We start from the raw sequence: 25930 nt of genomic DNA on the forward strand, positions 1-25930 counted from the left end.
AAGACATTTTTCCATCCCCACCCCTGTCTGCTTTCCGGAGAGACCACTCTCTCCGTGACTCCCTTGTTCGCTCCACACTGCCCTCCAACCCCACCACACCCGGCACCTTCCCCTGCAACCGCAGGAAATGCTACACTTGCCCCCACACCTCCTCCCTCACCCCTATCCCAGGCCCCAAGACGACATTCCACATTTAGCAGAGGTTCACCTGCACATCTGCCAATGTGGTATACTGCATCCACTGTACCTGGTGTGGCTTCCTCTACATTGGGGAAACCAAGCGGAGGCTTGGGGACCGCTTTGCAGAACACCTCCGCTCAGTTCGCAACAAACAACTGCACCTCCCAGTCGCAAACCATTTCCACTCCCCCTCCCATTCTTTAGATGACATGTCCATCATGGGCCTCCTGCAGTGCCACAATGATGCCACCCGAAGGTTGCAGGAACAGCAACTCATATTCCGCCTGGGAACCCTGCAGCCTAATGGTATCAATGTGGACTTCAGTTTCAAAATCTCCCCTTCCCCCACCGCATCCCTAAACCAGCCCAGTTCGTCCCCTCCCCTCACTGCACCACACAACCAGCCCAGCTCTTCCCCTCCACCCACTGCATCCCAAAACCAGTCCAACCTGTCTCTGCCTCCCTAACCTGTTCTTCCTCTCACCCATCCCGTCCTCCCACCCCAAGCCGCCCCCCCAATCTACCTACTAACCTCATCCCACCTCCTTGACCTGTCCGTCTTCCCTGGACTGACCTATCCCCTCCCTACCTCCCCACCTATACTCTCTCCACCTATCTTCTTTTCTCTCCATCTTCGGTCCGCCTCCCCCTCTCTCCCTATTTATTCCAGAACCCTCACCCCATCCCCCTCTCTGATGAAGGGTTTAGGCCTGAAACGTCAGCTTTTGTGCTCCTGAGATGCTGCTTGGCCTGCTGTGTTCATCCAGCCTCACATTTTATTATCTGGGAATAGGTAATAGCATTTTTGCAGGAATGGAGGAGATGTATTCTAGGTAGCTGTGGGAGTTGGTGGGCTTGAAATAGATATTGGTTTCTAGCTGGTTGCCCGAAATGGAGACTGAGAGATCCAGGAAGGTGAGGGATGTGCTGGAGATGGCCCAGGTGAACTGAAGGTTGGGGTGGAAGGTGTTGGTGAAGTGGATGAACTGTTCGAGCTCCTCTTGGGACCACGAGGCGGCACCGATACAGTCATCAATGTAACGGAGAAAGAGGTGGGGTTTGGGGCCAGTGTAGGTACAGAAGAGGGAAATTTATCTTTGCCGTTGACAGCCATACCCCGTGAATGAATTAAAAAATAAAGTAGCTGAAGTGTCCCCCATTTAAAAAAAATACAGAGGGATCCACCGCAATGTATCAACATCAGTCTCGGGCCGCCCCGCCCCCAGAACAGAGACCTCCCCTGGGGCGGGGATCCACCCACAGACACCGCCCCTGGGGCGGGGCGCCATGTGCTGACACCGCCCTCTTCCCGTCAGGACAGACTCCACTCCTGGGGCGGGGCTCCAACCACAGACACCGCCCATGGGGCGGGGCTCCACCAGAAGCCAATGTCCAGCCGCGAGGACGGGCACCGCTCCCGGCCACGGGGAGCTCCGCCTATAGACACGCCCCGTCCTTCCACTGGAACGTCCGGCCCGGCCAACCGATCAGACCGTTCCAGGTACTGACCAGTTTCTCCTTCCTCAGTCTCCGCTCCCTCTGGTTTGATTCCCCTCGGACTGTTTCTCTGGTTGCTCGTTGCACCCGGACTCTCAGTGGCGGCTCTATTTCCGGGCTACAGGAGGCTGAGGTGAAGTGAGGGACTAGGAGGGAGCGAGGCCAAGGTCGGGCGGCTTAGTCCGAGTCTGGCCAGTTCGGTCCGGCCCCCTTCACCCAGGCCATGGCCAGAACCCCCCCCACAATTACAAGCCCACTCCACAATCCAACTGAATGTGACGGACACATCTCAATGTCGGAGCGGTGGAGAATCACGCCGCCGGTTGATTTGTCCGTGTCAACATCTTCCTATCCGTGTCAGGGAAGCCGATAAATTTTCAACATATGTGCGGTTGGATTGCGAGGAAAGGGAGAGGCTGTTTCCGATGGCTAAGCAATAAGAACGAGACGGTATAGATTTGAAGTGATGTCAAATGAAATACGAAAGTGATTTAAACTCAGATGTCTGTCTGAACTGGCAGGTTCGAGTTGATTTTCTTTAAATTTGACTGTTGCCTTTTCTCTAGATCAGCAGAAAGAGGATATCAGCCAAGATAACGGAGCATCATGAGTTGGAGGATGTTGTCTAGTTTTCCGAGGTGTGCTGCCGGGCCAGTGATTTACTGTGCCAATTGCTGGAGTCAACGTGTGTGTGCTGTTTGGATCGTAAAGACCCATCATGTCTTAAAAAGGAAGCTGAGCACTACAACATCCTTATTAATAAAAACCGAACAGGTTTTCACTAAAGCTGGAAGTTTTGCAGAAAGACTTGCAATTGTGGATGATAATGGTCGTTACACATACAGAGACCTCTATCTATACAGTCTGGCCCTTGCAAGAAAGATTCATTCTGCGCTAGGATGTCTTGATGGTGATGTCAAGGAGCAAAGAATTTCAATCCTGTGTCCTAATAATGTCTCATATGTTATCGCTCAGTGGGCATCTTGGATGAGTGGTGGAGTGGCTGTGCCCTTGTGCAAAAAGCATCCAGCTCCAGAACTTGAGTATGTTGTTCAGGACTCTCAGAGCACATTAATTATTGTGGAAAAGAATTATTTAGAGTTAATAACACCAGTTGCTGACAGACTAGGTGTGAAGTGTCTTCAGTTACCAGATTACAGTCCGTTCCAAGAATCTTCTGATAATGGACACCTGGAAAAATGTGGTACTGCTCCTGTGCCAGATGCTGGTTTTGTTGTCACAGACTGGAAAGATAGGGGAGCCATGATACTGTACACGAGTGGGACAACAGGACGCCCTAAAGGAGTCCTCACCACCCACGGAATACTATGCCATCAGGTAACCTTTCTTTGCTGTCTACCAACTTGGTTTGTGCAGGTTGCCTGGAGTTATATTCACGTGGAATTCACTGCTAATGCCACTGAGGGAGAAGGTGAAAGTGAATGATGGAGGATTGTGACCTGATCTACCATGGTTACAACTGTTACTGAGATCAAGACAGTGCATTCTGAAGCTTCCAAGCATAGTGGTGTGCAGAAGGAACGCACTTTGTTGGCCTAATAATTCAGACCTTCACTCTGCAATCAGATGCCACTTCTAAATATTACATTTTTGTGTGAGTTTTCCCAGTGTCAGTGAAAAGGATGTGTGGTAACCCCTCGTCAGAAAACCAGAATATTCATACTTTTTTTTCCCCCCTGTCTGCTAACCAATTTTCTATCCATCTCAATACAATATCCCCAATTTTAGTTTTACATTTGATTTAATAACACATTTAATTTTCACATTAATCTCTTACATCGACTTAGTCAAAAGCTTTCTGAAAGTTCAAATGAACTACACCCACTGGTTCCCTGAACAACTCTACAAGTTACATCCATGAAGACTGCCAGTAGATTTGTCAAACATGTTTTCCCTTATGTAAGTCCACGCTGATTGTACCTGATTCTACCACCGTTATCTAGCATCTTCCCCATTCCTAGTGTCAGATTCCCTGCTCTGTAGTTGTGTTTTCTGTCTGCTTTCCTTTTTAAATAGTGGGGTTATGTTAGCTACCCTCAATTTGTAGGACTGGTTTGAGAGTCTAAAGAGTCTTGGAAGGTCTACTCTTTCTAGGCCCACTTCCTTGAGTACTCTGGGATGTAGATGATAAGGCCCTCGGATTTATTAGCCTTTAACCTCATTGATTTCCCCAACACCATTTCTCTTCTGGCAATGGTCACAAAACGTGACATAACAATGAAATGCTAAGAATGAAAATTAGGGACAGTGTTGGATCCAAGTAAGTGAGGATAGGAAACAGTTTAGATTTCAGCAAAGATAATGATGAAGAGAAGATGATAGGGTACGAGAATAAGCTTGCGGGATACGTGCGACTCAATTGTAAAAGCTTCTATAGGTATGTGGGAGAAAAAGACAAATGTTAAGTCTCTAACAGTCATAAACAGGATAAGTTATAATGGGGAATAACGAAATATCTGACCAACTAAATACATACCTCAGTTCTGTGTTTACAAAGGAGAACCAGGAAACGTAAGAGTGAGGAACTAAAGGAAAATCAATATTAGTATGGAAATGGCATTGGAGAAATTATTGGATTTAAGGGCATTAACAAAAAGGGAGGAGTCTCTCTGGGAGACATTCCTTGTTCCAGTCCTATTCTGGCCCCACCCACAACTCTTTCCTGGTACAGTGACGTCATTGGTGCTGCTTCTCTCATGCGGAATTGAAAAAGTTTGTCAATTACGCTTCCGGGTTCCACCCTGCTGTCACTTTCTTCTGGTTCATTTCTGACTCCTCCCTTCCCTTCCACGACATCTGTTTCCATATCTGGGATAGGCTGGCCACTAATATCTGCCACAAGCCCACGGACTCCCACAGTTACCTTGACTATACATCCTCTAACCCTGCTTCCAATAAAGACTCTATTCTATTTCCCAGTTTCTCTTATCTCCCTCACATCAATGATGCTAACTTCAAGGTTGGTGGGGGCGGGGGAGGGGGCACTGAAATGGCCACCTCCTTTCTCAGCTGAAGATTCCACCATCGTGGTTGGTAGGGCCCTCAACTGTGTCTGATGCATCTCCTAAACTTCATCCCTCAGCACCTCTCTTCCCTCCTACAACAGGGATAGGCCCCCCCCCCTTGTCCTCACCTCCATCCCACCAGCATCTACATCCAAAGGATCATTAGCTCTCACTTCCACCACCTCCAGTGGGATGCCACTGTTAGACACACATTTCAGTATCCTCCCTTGTCAGCCTTTTGCAGGGACATCTAGGGGAGGCAGTAGTTTAATGGTATTATCACTGAACTGTTAACCCAGAGACCCAGATAATGTTCTGGGGACCCGAGTTTGAATCCTGCCATAGCAGATGGTCGAATTTGAATTCAATGAATAAGAATCTAGTGCTGACTGTGAATCCATTGTCGAATGTCAGAAAAACCCATCTAGTTCACCAGCACCCTGTAGGGAAGAAAACTGCCATCCTTACTTGGTGTGGCTACAAGTGACTCCAGATCAGCAGCAATGTGGTTGACTCTTGGGATGGGGCAATAAATGCTGCCTAGCCAGCAACGCCCTCATCACGTGAATGAATTAAAAAAAAAAGCTCGTCCTCAACTCTCGACACCTCTCCACATCCCCACAGAGCCTTGCAATTGTAGAAGGTACAATATCTGCTCATTTACTTTCCTTCCTCACTCTCCAGGGTACCAGATACACTTTCCAGGTGAAGCAGCACTTTACCTGCACTTCATTCAATCTAGTCTACTGTATGTGCTGCTTACAATGTGCTCTCCTCTACAATGGGGAGATGAAACACTGTATGGGCGATTGCTTTGCAGAGCACCCTTGTTCTGTGTGCAGAAATGACCTTTAGTTTTCACTTAATGCACCATGATGTTCCTTGGCCAACATATCTGTCTTGGGCTTGCTGCAGTGCTCCAGCAAAGCTCAGCATCTCATTTTCAGCTTAGAAAGCCTTCTGGACTCAATATTGAGTTCATTAATTTTAGGGCTCAAGTACCTTCTGTCACATCCTTACCCCAGGCCCTGTCATCACGCGGGCAGATACCACAAACATCCCATTGTCAGCCACTAATGATCTCCATTAGTAGCTGTTCACTCTCCCTGGATGACCTTTACCTGTGCCTTTCTCTGCCCACTTGTTTTTCTTGCTCTCTGGGCTCCATTCCACCTGTAATTTACTCCTCCACACTTCTCCTTACCCATCTTCAGCATCTATACCAACCTTTCCTAACTACAATCCATTCTGAAGAAGAGTCACTGGACCTGAAGTGTTAACTCGGATTTCTCTCCACAGATGCTGCCAGACCTGTTGAGTTTTTCCAGCAATTTCTGTTTTTGTTTCTGATTTCCAGCATCTGCAGTTGCTTGGGTTTTTTAAAGTTTACAGCAACTGGTGGGAAGGAATAACAACTTATCTTCCATGTTTTAGTCTTTTTCAAGGAGAGAGAGATCTGTTCTCTGTTTCAGTCTCTGTATTGTTTCCCCACTGATTTGGTTCCTGGTGAACAATCAGAGGTCTTGCCATGCTTGTGATTCCTGCCCTCCACCATTGGTCCTGAATGGTTTGTGCAGTCAGCAGCCTGTGTCCAGGAAGTGCTTGTGCTGTACACACTCACGGTACTGCGATCCAATATATATACTCAATAGTATACATCAACTGGTACTAGACAGACTACATGTGAGCTGGTTAAACTAGCTGGTGCCAAAGAAATGGTGCACATGAGGTGATGCTGTAAAGATTGCAAACATATTTTTGCACATATTGTATGACGATGCATGTATAGAGGTAGCCGTCACTATATGCATACTGGATGAGCGTATATTATCTCCAAATAAGCAAGCTAAAACATTGTTTTCGGTCTCTGATTCAGACTCTGCTCCAGAACTGACTCAATTCCTCTACCCAGTAGAAGTCTAACATTAAGCCAGTCTTTTCAAAACCTTAGTGTGACATTGTTACTAAGGTGAACACTGAACCCTGTTTGCACCATCCTGAAGACCGCCAGATCTGCCTTTTATTACAGTGTCAGCTTTGGCACTGTTTTGGCTTGAATGCTGCAGAAACCCTTTGTTAAATTTAAACTTGACTAATCCAATTTACCCCTGGCTAGTTTCTCACATTGTACCCTTTGTAAACTTGAAACTATCCAAAATTCTGCTATCCATGCCTTTACTGCCAGAAAGCCGCACTCCTTTATCACTCCTATAAAAGTAAAGTTGTCAGAGTCCTAATGGGCCATAGACTGCTCTCTCAATAGAGAGAAACGGCTTGAGGTCCTTTGACCCGAGGATTGCCACGCTGATTTACATTGGTCCCAATGTAGTGATTTTAAACAATGTTGTGATTTTACAATTCAGATTCTTGTTTTTAAATTCCTGTGTTGTCTCACCTGTCCTTGTCATTGTAGTGTCCTGTAATCCCACAATCCTACAAGAAGGGGGAGCCACTACTGTAATGGTAATATCACTGGGCCAGCAATCCAGAGGCCAGATTAATTCTCTGAGGAACAAAAACAGAAATTTCTGGAAAAGCTCAACAGGCCTGGCAGCATCTGTGAAGAGAAAAAGGAGTTAATGTTTCAGGTCTGGTGACCCTTCCTTAAAACTGATGGTAGGGAGGAAAATGTCGGTTTATATGCCGAAGATAGGGTGGGGGGGGAGGGGGTAATGAGTAAACAAGAGCGAGGGATAGAGCCCAAAGAGCCCTACTCCACACACTAGGCCTCGTTATCCCACAGCCTACCATGACACATTAGCTATTGTTAGCCACGGACAGTCACCATTAACAGCCAGAAAAACAAAGTTGCTGGAAAAGCTCAGCAGGTCTGGCAGCATCTGTGGAGTAGAAAACAGAGTTAATGTTTCGGGTCCGGTGACCCTTCCTCAGAACTGATGGCGGCTGGGAAAACGTCAGTTTATGAGGAAAATAGGGAGGTGGGTCGCCAAGTTTACGCTTTGTTTCCTCAATATAGAGGAGACCACATTGTGAGCAGTGAATGCAGGAGACTACATTCTTAGAAGTGCGGACGAAGTGTTTGGGCCCTTGGATACTGGGGAGGGAGGAGGTAAATGCGCAGGTGTTGCACCTTCGCCAGTTACAGGGTAAGGTGCCGTGGGGCTGTGGGGTGGTGTTGGGGATGAAGGAAATGTGGACCACGGTGTCCCGGAGGGAACGGTTCCTGCGGAAGGCGGACAAGGGAGGGGAGGGGATTATGTGTCTAGTGGTGGCGTCTTGCTGGAGGTGGCGGAAATGGCATCTGACGACTGCTTCACAGAACATCGATGTTCTGCTCGCAAAAAAGACCTTGAAATACCTGTTGCCTGCCACTTCAATGCACCACCTTGGTCCCTGGCCAACATCTCTGTCTCCAGCTTGCTACAGTGCTCTAGTGAAGCCCAGCCTAAGCTGGAGGAACAACACCTCGTTTTCTGCCTGGGGACCCTACAGCCTTCTGGACTCAATACTGGATAAGCATATGGATGCACATGGAATATTGTAGGTTTGATGGGCTTCAGAGCGGTATGACAGGTCGGCACAGCATAGAACATAGAACAGTACAGCACAGAACAGGCCCTTCAGCCCACGATGTTGTGCCAACCATTGATCCTCATGTATGCACCCTCAAATTTCTGTGACCATATGCATGTCCAGCAGTCTCTCAAATGACCCCAATGACCTTGCTTCCACAACTGCTGGCAACGCATTCCATGCTCTCACAACTCTCTGTGTAAAGAACCCACCTCTGACATCTCCTCTATACTTTCCTCCAACCAGCTTAAAACTGTGACCCCTCGTGTTAGCCATTTCTGCCCTGGGAAATAGTCTCTGGCTATCAACTCTATCTATGCCTCTCATAATCTTGTATACCTCAATTAGGTCCCCTCTCCTCCTCCTTTTCTCCAATGAAAAGAGTCCGAGCTCAGTCAACCTCTCTTCATAAGATAAGCCCTCCAGTCCAGGCAGCATCCTGGTAAATCTCCTCTGAACCCTCTCCAAAGCATCCACATCTTTCCTATAATAGGGCGACCAGAACTGGACGCAGTATTCCAAGTGCGGTCTAACCAAAGTTTTATAGAGCTGCAACAAGATCTCACGACCCTTAAACTCAACCCCCCTGTTAATGAAGGCCAAAACACCATATGCTTTCTTAACAACCCTGTCCACTTGGGTGGCCATTTTAAGGGATCTGTGTATCTGCACACCAAGATCCTTCTGTTCCTCCACACTGCTAAGAATCCTATCCTTAATCCTGTACTCAGCTTTCAAATTCGACCTTCCAAAATGCATCACCTCGCATTTATCCAGGTTGAACTCCAGCTGCCACCTCTCAGCCCATCTCTGCATCCTGTCACTGTCCCGCTGCAGCCTACAACAGCCCTCTATACTGTCAACGACACCTCCAACCTTTGTGTCGTCTGCAAACTTGCTGACCCATCCTTCAATCCCCTCATCCAAGTCATTAATAAAAATTACAAACAGCAGAGGCCCAAGGACAGAGCCCTGTGGAACACCACTCACCACTGACTTCCAGGCAGAATATCTTCCTTCTACTACCACTCGCTGCCTTCTGTTGGCCAGCCAATTCTGTATCCAGACAGCTAAGTTCCCCTGTATCCCATTCCTCCTGACCTGAATGAGCTTACCATGGGGAACCTTATCAAATGCCTTACTGAAGTCCATACACACCACATCCAGAGCTCGACCCTCATCAACATTTCTAGTCACATCCTTACAAAGAGGGCCGAAGGGCCTGAACTGTTCTGTAATGTTCTATGAATCTGTAATCTTAGGGCCTAAACTCTCCCATGGCCCAGCCCCCCACCCCACACACCAGGCCTTGTTATCACATAGCCTGTCAGTACACACTCCCTGTTCTTAGTCACTAACAGGCCCCATTAACAACTATTCACCCTCCTAGCCTGATCATTAGCAACTCCTTTGTCCAACTGTCTCTCTCTCTCTTTGATCTCTGTCCTAATGTTTACGCTCCCTACCCCAGCCACCTCCCTATTTTCCTCGTAAACTGATGTTTTCCCAGCCACCATCAGTTCTGAGGAAGGGTCACTGCACCCGAAACGTTAACTCTTGTTTTCTCCTCCACAAATGCTGCCAGACCTGCTGAGCTTTTCCAGCAACTTTGTTTTTGTTCCTGATTTACAGTGTCCGCAGTTCTTTTGGTTTTTACCATTAACAGCTATTCACCCATGTAGCCAGATTGTCATCCACTCCTTTGCCTGTCCACTGTTAGAACATAGAACATAGAAAAGTACAGCACAGTACAGGCCCTTCGGCCCACTATGTTGTGCCGTGGAATAATCCTAATCCAAAAATAAAATAACCTAACCTACATTCCCCTCAATTCACTGCTGTCCATGCGCATGTCCAGCAGTCGCTTAAATGTGACTAATTGACTCCGCTTCCACTGGTAAACTATTCCATGCGCTCACAACTCTCTGGGTGAAGAACCTCCCTCTGACGTCTCCTCTATACCTTCCTCCTAACACCTTTAAAACTATGACCCCTCGTGGCAGTCAGTCCTGCCCTGGGGAAAAGTCTCTGGCTATCGACTCTATCCATGCCTCTCATTACCTTGTACAGCTTGTTCTTCTCTTTTTTTGGTCTCTATCCTCAACTATTGTTTGCTCCTTACCCCTTCCCCTCCCCACCTTAATTTCTGTTTATATACTGACATTTTCCTAGCTACCATCAGTTCTGAGGAAGGCCACCATATCTGAAACGTTAACTCTGATGTTTTTCTTCACAGAACAAGTGGTGTGCTTCTCCAGTAAAAGTTTCAGTAAGCTGTAGCTTTTAACCAAGAAGTCAAAGATTTTACCATTTTTGAGCCAAACACTGTGTTTCTTGTGGAGAAGTGAGAAAACCTGAAGGAAAAGATCAGAGGAGGGCATGGAGAACAAAAGGATCACTCCAGTGAATCCTAAAGATTGGTGTTATTGAGAAAATACAGTTTCCTGCTGTATTTTTTCCCCATCACCTATAACCTGTTCTTTTATTTGCATGTGTGTGGGTAGGGTTTAGAAGGACGTTTGAGTTCTAACTGATACACTTATATGTGGACAGTTCATAATTGATTATTTGTAGTTAGAATTCATTTAGTTGCAATAAGTAAGTGCAGAAACCTGGTCTGTGTTTTCTGTTAACCTGAGTCCTATCACGTAGGTTGCTTGGGGAACTTGCATACTTTGATTAAAATCTTTACATCTAATGATGACTGAGAATAGCAGGGCTTGATTTCCAGTGTGATAGTCCAGTGAGGAGAACAACCAATGTCTATCTGTAAAAATGACCCCGAGCTTCCAGTTGCCTACCACACCATACACGCTCTCGTGTTCCCTGGCCTATATCTGTTTCAACTGCTGAAGAGCTGCAGCGAAGCTCTGCATAAACTGGAAGAACAGCATCATGTCTTCTGCTTGTGGACCCTTCAGGACTCCTATTGAGATCAATAATTTTAAAACCTAAACACCTCCTTCCATGTCCTTTACCCAGCCCCACACCCCAGGCTTTGTTATGACATGGGCTTCTGTCAGGACAGCCAACCCCCATTTTCTCCCAATAATAGTCCCTATTATCAGTTTTTCTTTCCCCGTAGTTTGCCATTTTTCATCCCTTTGTCGACCTAATTGCCCTTCTCTCCCTCTGGGCTCCGTTTCCACTAATTGCTTACTCTTTTACTTCCTGACCCCTGTTTTCACCACCTTTCCCATCGATTACCAGCTCTAATGCTGCATCACTGGGCTTGAAACCTTGACTTTGCTTTCTATCTACAGATGCTGCCAGACCTGCTGAGTTTCTCCAGCAATTCTTGTTTTTGTTTCAGTCGCTCCTAATGAGGTTTTGTGTTATACTAGATTTTATAACACTCCTAGGAATGGCCTTTGGATATTTCGTGATGATAAAAGTGCTACATAAATATAAGTTGCTGTGCTCTGGAGTGCTAACAGTATCAATCTGCAGATTGCCAGCCTTGTGAAGCAATGGGAATGGAGCAAAGATGATGTTATTCTCCATGTTTTACCACTACATCATCTCCACGGAATTCTCAATAAACTGCTATGTCCTCTCTGGGTGGGTGCAACCTGTGTGATGCTGCCAGAATTCACTCCCCAACGGGTAAGTTAGGAACAACACCAGTACAATTCTAAGAGTGAAGTGCAGTGTATATTTGTTGAAAAAACATTCTATCATTGGATTCACTAATGGTTAAAATGAAATCGGTTGCTTTATTAATTTACTTGCTGGGATCATGACCTAGCTATCTTGAATTCTCAAACTGTGCAATGCATGTTATACAATATATGGAGTGTGGGTTCAATCTGTATCTCTGGCTGAAGGTTAGAGATTGAAATGTGATGTTTTTCCAATTGCCTCAGTTATTGTCCAGGAAAGGAAAGAAGGTTCATCTGGCTGACGACTAATATGTTTGACTGCCTCTAGGGATAATTTTAACCTTTTTCTGCTTGTGTTACGTTGTCAGCCAGCCATCCTTGGCTGGTAGTAACAGTTTTACAGAGGAAAAATTACATATAACATAGAAAAGTATGGCACAGTACAGCCCCTTCGGCCCACGATGTTGTGCCATGGAATAATTTTAATCCAAAAATAAAATAACCTAACCTACATTCCCCTCAATTCACTGCTGTCCATGTGCAGGTCCAGCAGTCGCTTAAATATCACTAATGACTCCACTTCCACGACTACCGCTGACAAACTATTCCATGCGCTCACAACTCTCTGGGTGAAGAACCTCCCTCTGACGTCTCCTCTATACCTTCCTACTAACACCTTAAAACTATGACCCCTCGTGGCAGTCAATCCTGCCCTGGGGAAAAGTCTCTGGCTATTGACTCTATCCATGCCTCTCATTCCCTTGTGCACCTCGATCAGGTCACCTCTCTTACTCCTTCTCTCCAGAGAGAAAAGTCCGAGCTCAGTCAACCTCTCCTCGTAAGACAAGCCCTCCAGTCCAGGCAGCATCCTGGTAAACCTCCTTTGCACCCTCTCCAAAGCCTCCACATCTTTCCTATAATAGGGCGACCAGAACTGGACACAATATTCCAAGTGTGGTCTCACCAGGGTTTTGTAGAGCTGCAGCATAACCTCGCGGCTCTTAAACTCTATCCCCCTGTTAATGAAAGCCAAAACACCCTATGCTTTCTTAACAACCTTATCCACCTGGGTGGCAACTTTGAGGGAGTTATGCACTGGAACACCAAGATCCCACTGTTCCTCCACACTGCCCAGAATCCTGCCTTTAATCCTATATTTAGCATTTAAGTTCGACCTTCCTAAATGCATCACTTCGCATTTATCCAGGTTGAACTCCATCTGCCATTTCTCAGCCCAGCTCTGCATTCTGTCAATATCTCGCTGAAGCCTGCAATAGCCCTCAGTACTATCAACGGCACCTCCAACCTTTGTGTCATCAGCAAACATACTAACCCACCCCTCATCCTCCTCATCCAAGTCATTTATAAAAACTACAAAGAGCAGAGGCCCAAGAACAGAGCCCTGTGGGACACCACTCAGCACTGACCTCCAGGCAGAATACTTACCATCTACAACCACTCTCTGCCTCCTGTCAGCCAACCAATTCTGAATCCAAACAGCCAAGTCACCCTGTATCCCATACCTCCTGACTTTACGAATGAGCCTGCCATAGGGAACCTTATCAAATGCCTTGCTGAAGTCCATGTACACCACATCCATTGCTCGACCCTCGTCAACCTGTCTCGTGACTTCCTCAAAGAACTCAATAAGATTTGTGAGGCATGACCTGCCCCTCTCAAAGCCATGCTGACACTCTTTAATCACGCTCTGCTTTTCCAAATAGTCATAAATCCTACCCCTCAGAATTCTTTCCAAAACCTTGCTGACCACAGACGTAAGACTGACTGGTCTGTAATTTCCAGGGATTTCCCTATTCCCTTTCTTGAAAAGAGGAACAACATTTGCCTCCCTCCAATCTTGCGGTACGACTCCCGTGGAGAGTGAGGAAGCAAAGATCTTCGCCAGCGGCTTAGTAACCTCCTTTCTCGCTTCCCGGAGAAACCTAGGATAAATCTGGTCTGGCCTTGGGGACTTATCAATCTTAATGTTTGCCAGAATTTCCAGCACAGCAACTTCCTCAATCTCGATCTGTTCAAGCCTGTTTTCCTGCTCCTCAAAGTTCTCATTCACAATAAGGTCCCTTTCCTCAGTGAAAACCGAAGCAAAAAACTCTTTAGGGCTTCCCCTATCTGCTCAGACTCCACACACAAGTTCCCTACGCTATCCCTGATCGGCCCTACCTTATCCCTGATCATTCTCTTATTCCTCACGTATGAGTAAAATGCCTTCGGGTTCTCCCTAATCCTTCCTGCCAAGCCTTTTTTGTGCCGCCTCCTGGCCCTCCTCAGTCCACTTTTGAGCTCCTTCCGAGCAAGCCTGTAATCCTCTAAAGCTGTGCTAGACCTTTGCTTCCTCCACCTAACGTACGCTGCCTTTTTCTTTTTGACAAGAATCACCTCTGTACCCGTCATCCAAGGCTCCTTAATCTTACCCCTTCTTACCTGTCTCAGAGGAACAAATTTATACGTCACTCGCAACTGCTGCTCCTTAAACAGCCTCTACATGTCTTCTGTGCCCTTTCTGTGGAACAATTGCTCCCAATCTGTACTTCCCAACTCCTGTCTGATAGCATCATAGTTTCCTTTTCCCCAGTTAAATATCTTCCCCTGGTAACTGCTCCTTTCCCTTTCCATGGCTATGGTAAATGTGAGGCTGTTGTGGTCACTGTCGCCAGAGTGTTCTCCCACCACGAGATCTGACACCTGTCCTGGCTCATTGCCAAGCACCAAATCCAAAATCCCCTCATTGGCCTGTCCACATACTGAGTCAGGAAACCCTCCTGAACACACCCGACAAAAATGGCTCCATCCAAACCATCTGCACTAAGGAGGTTTCAATCTATATTGGGAAAGTTGAAGTCACCCATAACAACAACCCTGCTACGTTTGCACTTTTCAACAATCTGCCGGCCAATGAGTCCTTCGATCTCCCTACTGCTATTTGGGGGTCTGTAGAAAACCCCCACTGAGGTGACTGCTCCCTTGCTGTTCCTAACTTCCACCCATACTGACTCAGTCGACAAACCTTCCTCGGCAACCTCAGCCCATACCACCTCAGTAGACGAGTCTTCAAAGGTTCTTCCAGCCACCGTTATACTGTCCTTGATCAACAAAGCCACACCTCCCACTCTTTTACCACCTTCCCTGACCTTAACGAAAGATCTAAACTCTGGAACCTGCAACGTCCATTCCTGACCCTGCTCTATCCATGTCTCCGAAATGGCCACAACATCGAAGTCCCAGGTACCTATCCAAGCTGCAAGCTCACCTACCTTATTCCGGATACTCCTGGCATTAAAGTAGACACACTTCAATCCAGCTTGCTGTCTGCCAGCACACTCCTGTGACAGCGAGGTCCTGACCATGTCCTCCCTCCGCTCATCCTCCTGTGTTCTAGGACTACACCTCAGTTTCCCATCCCCCTTCTGAGCTCGTTTAAATCCACCCGAATAGCACTAGCAAATTTCCCACCCAGGATATTAGTGCCCCTCTGGTTCAAGTGGAGACCATCCTGTTTGTAGAGGTCGGATACCACCCAAGACATTTTTCCATCCCCACCCCTGTCTGCTTTCCGGAGAGACCACTCTCTCCGTGACTCCCTTGTTCGCTCCACACTGCCCTCCAACCCCACCACACCCGGCACCTTCCCCTGCAACCGCAGGAAATGCTACACTTGTCCCCACACCTCCTCCCTCACCCCCATCCCAGGCCCCAAGATGACATTCCACATTAAGCAGAGGTTCACCTGCACATCTGCCAATGTGGTATACTGCATCCACTGTACCCGGTGCGGCTTTCTCTACATTGGGGAAACCAAGCGGAGGCTTGGGGACCGCTTTGCAGAACACCTCCGCTCAGTTCGCAACAAACAACTGCACCTCCCAGTCGCAAACCATTTCCACTCCCCCTCCCATTCTCTTGATGACATGTCCATCATGGGCCTCCTGCACTGCCACAATGATGCCACCCGAAGGTTGCAGGAACAGCAACTCATATTCCGCCTGGGAACCCTGCAGCCATATGGTATCAATGTGGACTTCACCAGTTTCAAAATCTCCCCTTCCCCCACTGCATCCCTAAACCAGCCCAGTTCATCCCCTCCCCCCACTGCACCACACAACCAGCCCAGCTCTTCCCCCCCACCCACTGCATCCCAAAACCAGTCCAACCTGTCTCTGCCTCCCTAACCGGTTCTTCCTCTCACCCATCCCTTCCTCCCACCCCCAGCCGCACCCCCAGCTACCTACTAACCTCATCCCACCTCCTTGACCTGTCCGTCTTCCCTGGACTGACCTATCCCCTCCCTACCTCCCCACCTACACCCTCTCCACCTATCTTCTTTGCTCTCCATCTTCGGTCCGCCTCCCCCTCTCTCCCTATTTATTCCAGTTCCCTCCCCCCATCCCCCTCTCTGATGAAGGGTCTAGGCCCGAAACGTCAGCTTTTGTGCTCCTGAGATGCTGCTTGGCCTGCTGTGTTCATCCAGCCTCACATTTTATTATCTTGGAATCTCCAGCATCTGCAGTTCCCATTATCTCTGAAACCAGAGATGACCACTCTGTTTGTTCTAGCTCTCAACTTCCACCCTAGCTCCCTGAAATCCTGCCTGACATCCCTGTCCCTCTTTCTACATATGTCACTGGTGCCTATGTGGACCACGACTTGGGGCTGGTCACCCTCTCCCCTCAGGACACGATCCGAGACATCACGGACCATGGCACCTGGGAGGCAACTCACCAACCGTGAGTCTCTTTCGTTCCCGGCAAACCTTCTATCAGTCCCCCTAACTACTGAGTCCCCAGTGACTATCACTCCCTTCCTATCCCCCGTTCCCTTTTGTGCAAGAGGGACAGACTCTGTGCCAGAGACCTGCACCCTACTGCATGCCCCTGGTAAGTCGTCCCCCCCAACAGTATCCAAAACGGTATACTTGTTTTTCAGGGGAACGACCACAGGGGATCCCTGCACTGACTGCTTTTTCCCCCTTCTAACAGTTACCCAGCTTTCTTCACTCTTGGAAGTAACTACTTCCCTGTAACTCTTGATAATCATTGACTGTGCCTCCTGAATGATCCGAAGTTCATCCTGCTCCCGCTCCAGTTCCCTAACGCGGTCTTGGAGGAGCAAGAGTTGGGTGCACTTCCTGCAGACGTATTTGGATGGGACACTAATGGTGTCCCTCACCTCATATATCATGCAGGAGGAACATTCCTCTACCTGCACTGCCATCCCTGCTAATCCCCTAAACGGAAGGTTATAAAGAGAAGCTTACCTTGATTTGTCCCTGGTGTATAAGGTTAGAGGAGGTGGATGGGTGGGAGGCCCTACTAGGGTAGGGTCTCGGGTTTACACTACGATCAGTTATATAGCTGAGGGATGAAAAAAAAAGTCACTCCCTTCCCAGAAGCCTCTGCTCCGAGGTGCTGCTGATCGAGGTAAGCTTTTTATAGATTCAAAAACAGTGACTCACCGGCTTCCCGACAGGCTCCTGTTACTATGGAACGATAAATGAAACAAAACTGCTGATAAATGAATCATGTTTCTAATTTAGTTATTTTCTTTTGAGGTTTGGGAGTACCTGTTGAAAACCGATTGCACAGAAATTCCTCGGATCAACATGTTCATGGCAGTGCCTACTATATATGCCAAACTCATTGAGTACCATACCAAGTACTTCAGACAGAGCCACGTAAAGGACTTTATATACAGTATGTGCCAGAGCAACATCAGGTAAATGAATAATCTCAGTCACCTCCCCAAATACATCACTTCACACTTACCTAGATTTATCTGCATCTGAAATTTCTTCACGCAATATTTTGCACCGAAACCATTTCTATCAATTACAACAGAGGTCCCGGTATTGATCTTTATGGAACATCCCCACCAGTTACAGATCTCCAATATGAAAAACATCCCTCCACAACTACCCTCTGTCTTCGATGACCAAGCCAATTTTGTTTTGTTGGATCCCATGTGACTTAATCTTCTGGACCAGACTTCCATGGGGAACCCTGTCAGTGGCTTCAGTAAAGTCCATGCGGACAACATCCACTGCCCTATCCTCATCAACCATCTTCATCATTTCCACAGAAAACTTAAATCAAATTAGAGAGCCAAGACCTTCCCTCGACAAAGCCCTGCTGACTATTCCTAATAAGTCCATTCTTTTCCAATCGCGAGTGAATTGTGTCCCCAACAATCATTTAAAATAATTTCCCTATCACATATGTAAGGCTCACAGGCCTAACACTTCTTGGATTATTTCTGTTGCCCTTCTTAACAAAGGAACAGTATTGGCTATTCTCCAGTCTTCTGGGACCTTGCCTTGACTACAGTGGATACAAAGATCTCTGTCAAAGCCCCAGCAATCTCCTCCCTTTCCTCCCTCACTACTTCGGGATAGATCCCAAGAGGCCCTGCGGACTTGTCTACCTCAATGATTTTCAAGAAACCCAGCACCACCACTTCCCTAACATCAGTGTTCCCTTACCATCTTCCATGTCCTTCTCCTTGGTGAATACTGATGTAAAGTAATCATTCAGGACCTTAATATGTTGTTAGAATCTGTGCTTGATCTACTGCTTTTTGTCATTTATAGAAATTATTTGGATGTGAACATAGGAGGTATGGTTAGTATATTTGCAGATAACACCAGAATTGGTGTTGTAGTGGACAGTAAAGGTTACTTCAGTGTACAACGGGATCAGGTGGGCTGATGGGCCGAGGAGTGGCGGATAGTGTTTAACTTAGATAAATATGAAGTGTTGCATTTTGGAAATGCAAATCAGGGCAGAACCTGTACGGTTAATGGTCGGGCCATTTTGCTGAACAAAGACACCTTGGGATACAGGTTCATGTTTCCTTGAAGGTGGAGTCACAGGTTGACAGGACAGTGAAGAAGGCGATCGGTACACTTACTTTTATTGGTCAATGCACTGAGTTAGTGACAGAAGAATTAGAGACAATGTGAGGAAAAACATTTTTACATACAGGGTTGTGGGTGCCTGGAATTCACGAATTGGTGGTGGAGGCAAAGACCCTAAACTTAAATACCTGGATCTACATCTTTAGTGCTGAAGCTGCAGGGCCTCGGGCCGGGTACAGTGAGATGGAATTAGAAAGGGCATCTATGGGTCAGCATGAACAAGGTGGGCTGGATGGTGCCTTCTGTGCTGTACTGTCTCTATGGTTGTTCGTGAATGCTAATGTTTGTTCCAGGTTCATCTTTGCATAATAAAAGATTTTTTGACATTACAATTCAAGCCTGGAATCCTGCTACCATCTTACTCTTGGTGCTTTCATGTATTATATTCAAATGTTTATGGTCAACTAAGCCAGATTTTAACCAATATTCATCTTCTGCTTCTTATACTTGCGATTATAACATATCTGTCTCACTGTTGACTGCATTTCCAAATTTTATGTTGTATGCAGTTTTGGATATTGTGCTCTGTATATCACTATGCTAATTAATTAACGTACACAAGAAATAGCAATGGACCTACTACTGGATTTTGAGAAACTCCACCATATATCTGGTCTGAAACACAGCCATTCATCACAACTCTTTACTTCTACCCCTTAACCAATTTTATTTTTATGCTGTTCCTGCCCCTTTTAATCCCCCGGCCTTCAATTACATCACATCACGCCATGAGGCGTTGCTGTCTAATAATTGTTTGCTGTATACGTATCTTTTTAGGTTAATGGTTTCAGGATCTGCTGCTCTTCCTGAACCAATACTGAAGAAGTGGAAAGAAATCAGTGGCCACACATTGTTAGAGCGATATGGAATGACTGAAATAGGAATGGCTCTCTCCAATCCAGTCCATGGAGTCTGTATCCCAGGTAAGCACAGAGTAATGTATTAAAGAGCATGTGAGTGCCTGTGTTATGATCAGTTCCCAGGCAACATTCCCCAATTTGTTATCGTTACAGATGGGTACCCCAAATCCTTAGGCTTCTGGGTCAGGAGTGATGAACTCTATTCACCTGCTCCCTTGGTTGGTCAGAGGAATGTTAATTTAAAGTGGGTATCATCTTCTCTGGATATCTTTTTCCTGAACAAATTTATATTTTAAGAGGAGCTAAATTAACCAGGTTTTGTGTTTATGAACGATTTGAGTTTATTAGTTAGTAAATGTTTTGGGCAGCAAGGTGGCTCAGTGGTTAGCACTGCTGCCTCACAGTGCCAGGGCCTTGGGTTCAATTCCATCCTCAGGGGACTGTGGAGTTTGCACATTCTCTCCGTGTCTGTGTGGGTTTCCTCCAGGTGCTCTGGTTTCCTCCCACAGTCCAACGATGTGCAGGTTAGATGGATTGGCCATGCTAAATTGCCCATAGTGTTCAGGGATGTGTAGCTTATGTGGGTTACAGGGGGTTGGGTCTGGGTGGGATGCTCCAAGTGTCAGTGTGGACTGATTGGGCAATAGGGCCTGTTTCCACACTGTAGGGATTCTAGATTCGTAAATGCTAGAAGAAATAATAAGACAACACACATACACAAAGTTTAGGAGAAGGAAGTGAGTTTAAAGGCAGATAAACATTGTAAAATGATATACAGATCAAACTGAGTCATTTGTGAAGTAACTAGTAGAATGGTGCGGTTGTTATATTGTATAGTACAGTAGCGTTGCTGTCAGTAGTTGAGTAGTTCATTTTGAGATTCTTGATTTTCCAGCTCGATTGAACTCTTTTGTCCTGGTTCCTCAGGACAGTGTTTGGCTGGAAGTACTCAAAGTGAGAGTATGTGTCTTGAGTTCCTTTATCTGCAGTGTAGGAGTGTGTAATGGGCTGTTTTTTGGCAGTGAGCTTTGCAGCACACTAATCCACCCATTAATATGTTCAACCACTAACACGCTGTCTTGACAGCCCAGGACTTTAAGTCCTCAGGAAGTACTGAGAGGTTTTTCTTTTATCCTGTTTGAAACAAATGACACATCAACCTGGTGAAGCTACAAAACAGGACTACTGGCATGCCAAACAGTATAAGCAGCAAGTGATTGATAGGGCTAAGCAGTTTTTTTACGCAGACAGTGGTAGGAATGTGGAATGCAATGCCGGAGGTGATAGTGGAGGCTGATGCAATTGGGGTGTTTAAAAGGTTTTTAAATAAGCACATGAATATGCAATGGGGTAATATAGACCAAGGGCAGGCAGAAGGGATTAGACCCACATCTAACCATCGAGGATGAGGCTCCACTAATATCCTTACCCTGCAATGATAGAAGAGAACAGCACATCAGTGCAAGAGTCTTCAGCCAGACTACTCATTGGGTGCTGAAAATCAAACCCTACTATTCTCTGAGTCGTCAGAAATATGAAAAGATTTAGTCAGGCTATCCTAAGTTTCGAATTTACCTGATCCAAAAGTTCAGGTTAGAAGAAAAAAACTCATCAAGTTTCTGTACTTAGCAAAATAACTATTTGTTGGAAACAAATTGTCTTTAACCAATGGTAGTTAGGAAGTAAGAATTGCTAACTTATAACACTACAATTTAAACTCCATCTTCACAAAACAGGCAGAAACGCAAAGACAAGACGTGGATGTTAAGAAAGGATAAAGAAACAAGGATCTGTGAAATGCAGTTCAATAATACTAGGCTGGACCAGAGGGTTTGATGAGTTGTTTTAAAGGACAGAGAACACAGAAAATTACAGCACAGGAACACGCCCTTCGGCTAGCCAAACCTGCGCTGATCCAGATTTCTTTCTCTTTTTCATTCATTTTGAATTTTTTTTCCATTGAGTTAAGTTTGTTTGCACGCAGATGCTGTCTTCCATTTACATGTTGAGAAGTCATTCCTTCTCCTTTAAATGGGCTTTATTCCTATCGAAGGATTTGCAGAGAAAAGAGAGTGGAAGACAACAGCTATGACTAGAGAATTTCTAGTTCAGTCAGGAAAGTGTACCTCAGGTGGGTGCTCTTCACTTGATTGGAGTCATACCTAGCAGAAAGGGAAAAAAACAGATCCAACAGTTCAGCATTCCCTCAGTTTGGAACTGAAATGCCAGTTTAGTTTATGTCTCTAAGTCTTGTGGTGAAGATTATTGAAGAAAGTGCAAAGCTTTACGAACAACAGTATATTATCTTTAACAAAGAACAGTACGGCATAGGGACAGGCCGTTTGGTTCACCAAGCCTGCGTCAACACATGCCTTTCTGAACTAAAAACCTTTTGCCCCGTGCAGTCCATATCTCTATCTTCCCTATCGATCTATGCATCGTCAAGCTGCCTGTAAAGTGTTGCTTTTGTACCAGGTTTCACCACTGCCTCTGGCAGCGCATTCTAGGCACTTAGACCTGCTAAACCTTCTTCACCTTAAACCTCTGTATGTTGGTAATTGACATTTCTACCTTGGGAAAAAGTTGCTAACTATCCATTCTACCTATGCCTCTCACAATCTTTTTAAATATTCATTTGTGGGATGTGGGCATCGCTGGCTGGCCAGCATTTCGTTCCCATCCCTAGTTGCCCTTGAGAAGGTGTTGGTGAGCTGTCTTCATGAACAGCTGCAGTCCTCCTGCTGTGGGTTGACCCACAATGCTGTTTGGGAGGGAACTCCAGGATTTCGACCCAGCAACAGTGAACAAATGGCAATATATTTCCAAGTCAGCATGGTGAGTGGCTTGGAGGGGAACTTGGAGGTGGTGGTGTTCCCATATGACTGATGGCATTGTCCTTCTGGATGGAAGTGGCTGTGGGTTTAGATGGTGCTGTCTCAGGATCTTCGGTAAATTTCTGCAGTGCATCTTGTGGATAGTACACACTGCTGCTACTGAGCACTGGTGGTGGAAAGACTGAATGCATGCGGATCTAGCGCAAATCAATTAGGCTGCTTTGTCCTGGATGGTGTCAAGCTTCTTGACTGTTGCTGGGGTTCACTCATCCAGGCAAGTGGGGAGTATTCTATCGCACTCCTGATTAATGCCTTGTAAATGGTGGACAGGCTTTGAGAAGTCAGGAGATGAGTTACTCGCCGCAGGATTCCCAGCTTTTGGCCTGTTCTTGCAGCCCCTGTGTTTATGTGGTGAGTCCAATTGAGTTTCTGGTCAATGGTAACCACCCGAATGTTGATAGTAGGGGATTCAGCGATGGGATCACCATTGAATGTCAACAGACAGTGGTTAGATTGTCTCTTATTGGTGATGGTGATTGCCTGCCATTTGTGTGGCATGAATGTCATTTGCCACTTGTCAGCCCAAGCCTAGATGTTGTCCATATCTTCTTGCATTTGAACATGAACTGCTTCAGTACCTGCGGAGCCACGAATGGTGCTGAACATTGTGCAATCATTGGCGAACATCTCCACTTCTGACCTTACAATGGAAGGAAAGTCATTGATGAAGCAACTGAAGATGGTTGGGCCTAGGACCCTGCCCTGAGGAACTCCTGCAGAAATGTCCTGGAGCTGAGATGATTGACCTCCAACAATCACAACCTTCTTCCTTTGTGCCAGGTTTGACTGCAACCAGCGGAGGGTTTGCCCCCTGATACCGACTGATTCCAGTTTTGCTAGGGCTCCTTGATTCCACACTGCAGACTTGATGCCAAGAGCTGTCACTCCCACCTTACCTCTGGAATTCAGCTCTTTTATCCACGTTTGAACCAAGGCTGTAATGAGGTTAGGAGCTGAGTGGCCCTGGCGGATCCCAAACTGCGCATCACTGAGCGGGTTATTTCTGAGTAGTGCTGCTTGATAGTGCTGTTGTTAACACCTTCCATCACTTTACTGATGATTGAGAGTGGACTAATGGAGCAGTAATTGACTGGGTTGGGGATTTGTTCTGCATTTTATGTAGAGCACGTACATGGACAATTTTCCACATTGCCAGGCAGATACTAGTGTTGTAACTGTACTGGGACAGCTTAGCTAGGGAAGTGGCAAGTTCTGGAGCACAAGTCTTCAGTACTATTGCCGGAATGTTGTCAGGGCCTGTAGCCTTTGCAGTATCCAGTGTCTCCAACCATTTCTTGATATCACGTGGAGTGAATGGAATTGGTTGAAGACTGGGATCTGTAATGCTGGGGACCTCTGCAGGTGGGTGAGTTGGATCATCCACTCAGCACTTCTGGTTGACGATTGCTGTGAATGCTTCAGCCTTATCTTTTGCACTGATGTGCTGTGTTGTTCCATCATTGAGGAAGGGGATATTTGTGGAGCTGCCTCCTCCAGTGAGTTGTTTAATTGTCCACCACCGTTCACGACTGGATGTGGCAGGACTGTAGATCTTGGATCTGATGTGTTGGTTGTGGGATTGCTTATCTCTGTCTATCGCTGGCTGCTCATCCTGTTTGGTGGCTTCACCTGGTTGACACCTCATCTTCAGGTATGCCTGCTGCTGCTCCTGACATACCTTCCTACACAGTCCATTGAACCAAGGTTGGTCCAAATTTGTCGAAGCCTGGTACTCCATGAAAGCCATCAACAAATACACAGAGCTCGACCCTGCATACACTCCACTGTGAAGGAAAACTGGAAGTGAGGTAATCCAGCTTAATGGACTCCAGACAATGGGAGACACAACGGCGCTTCATCAAAGGCTGCATTAATGATGTTACCAACAGGCTAACGAAATATCTGTGAAATAACGAACCAGCTCAGCGAGCTAATCATCTACAATGTCCACAACCTGAGCTACAAATCTACTCTAAAACCTTAAAGACAGTATGGTGAATCATTGGTGGGAATAGAAACCTTGAATTTTAGAGATGGCGCGGTTTCAGAAGATCAGGATGTAGCTTGAGTGAGGATGATGAATAGTAGGAGAAGGAAGTCACTATTGGAGTATTCTACAGGCTCCCCAACAGTGACTACAATGTGGGATGAAGTATGCAGGAAGAATATTGGTTGCTTATGATTATTGCTGACCCTTTATCGCAAGTTATTTTAATCTACATACAACCTTGAAAAATTTTTAATTGGCAATGGTAGCCTGGATGAGAAGTTAATAGAATGCTTTGAGAGAGTTTCTTAGAGCAGCACATTCCAGAACCAGCCAGAGGGGTAAGTTATACTGGACCTGGGATTGTGTAAAGTGACAGGGTGAATTGATGATCTCAAAGTGAACATACCACTTGGTAGCAGTGACTACAATATATTTGAAGTTGATCAAAGCAAAATACTGCTGCAGCTGGAAATCTGAAACAAACACAAAAGATGCTGGAGAAATTCAGCAGGTCTGGCTGTATCTGTACAAAGAGAAACTGCACTAATGTTTCAAGTAGAAAGGCTGGAGCGGAGTTTACAGCCCAATGGCCTGAATATTGTCTTCACCAGCTTCAAAATTTCTCCACCCCACATTGTCCGTCTTCTGACTCACCTATCCGTTCTACCCTTCCCACTGACCAATCACAATAACCCCCTACCTTCATCCACCTATCTCCATCGCACGTGTTCTCCCCCCAGCCCCTATTTATTTCAGGGCTCCCTTCCCCCTCCCCAGTCCTGATGAGAGGTTTTTGACCAAAACGTTGACACCCTCTTCCTCAAATGGCAAATGGATTTTAATAGAGATAAGTGTGATGGGATCCTGAGGAGCAGCTTTTTTTTACTCAGAGGGTAGGGCGCATATGGAATGAGCTGCCAGCGGAAGTGGTTGAGGCGGGTACATTAACTACATTTAAAAGGCATTTGGATGAATACATAGATAGGAAAGTTTTAGGAGGATATGGGCCAAGTGCAGGGAAATGGGATTAGCATGGATGGGCATTTTGTTCGGCACGGACCAGCCTGAGCTGAAGGACCTGTCTCTGTGCTGTAGGACTCCGTGACTCTCTAAGGGGTGATGGATTAGGATTTTGACAATACTTACTGCTATCTGTTATATCTCAGCTTAACATTTATTTGGGCTTTTCTTGAATCTTGGAAGGGTATTTACAGCAGTCTTTCTAACTGCCTAATGTACTTGAAAGAATATTTGTATGAATTTATACCTATTATTTCTTGAGAAAGCATCTTTATATGGTGTTCTCACTGCCTGTTTTTTGAAATCTCGGGCACTATAGGGGCTTACTCCCTATTTATCTAGGACCGTACGGGTGTTCTTTTTTTATTAAAATGTTACAATGTGGTTTTTACTGTCAAT

At 46.2% G+C, this 25930-nt stretch overlaps 1 protein-coding gene across 8 annotated transcripts in view; it reads left to right on the forward strand.

The window, feature by feature from the left end:
* Nucleotides 1-1570: 1570 nt before the first annotated feature.
* The window catches only part of acsf3 (acyl-CoA synthetase family member 3), a 63592-nt gene continuing 39232 nt past the window's right edge, over nt 1571-25930 (forward strand). Inside the window, exons 1-5 of one of the 8 annotated variants that reach the window (XM_048547036.1) lie at nt 1571-1681; nt 2244-3015; nt 11688-11843; nt 17406-17569; nt 19545-19690. In XM_048547036.1, coding sequence (XP_048402993.1) covers nt 2284-3015; nt 11688-11843; nt 17406-17569; nt 19545-19690 — 1198 coding nt within the window. In that variant the 5' untranslated portion in view covers nt 1571-1681; nt 2244-2283. The other 7 variants (XM_048547040.2, XM_048547042.2, XM_048547038.2 and 4 more) reach the window with 7 other exon arrangements.

This window comes from Stegostoma tigrinum, chromosome 16, assembly GCF_030684315.1.
Source record: "Stegostoma tigrinum isolate sSteTig4 chromosome 16, sSteTig4.hap1, whole genome shotgun sequence".
Taxonomy (NCBI): domain Eukaryota; kingdom Metazoa; phylum Chordata; class Chondrichthyes; order Orectolobiformes; family Stegostomatidae; genus Stegostoma; species Stegostoma tigrinum.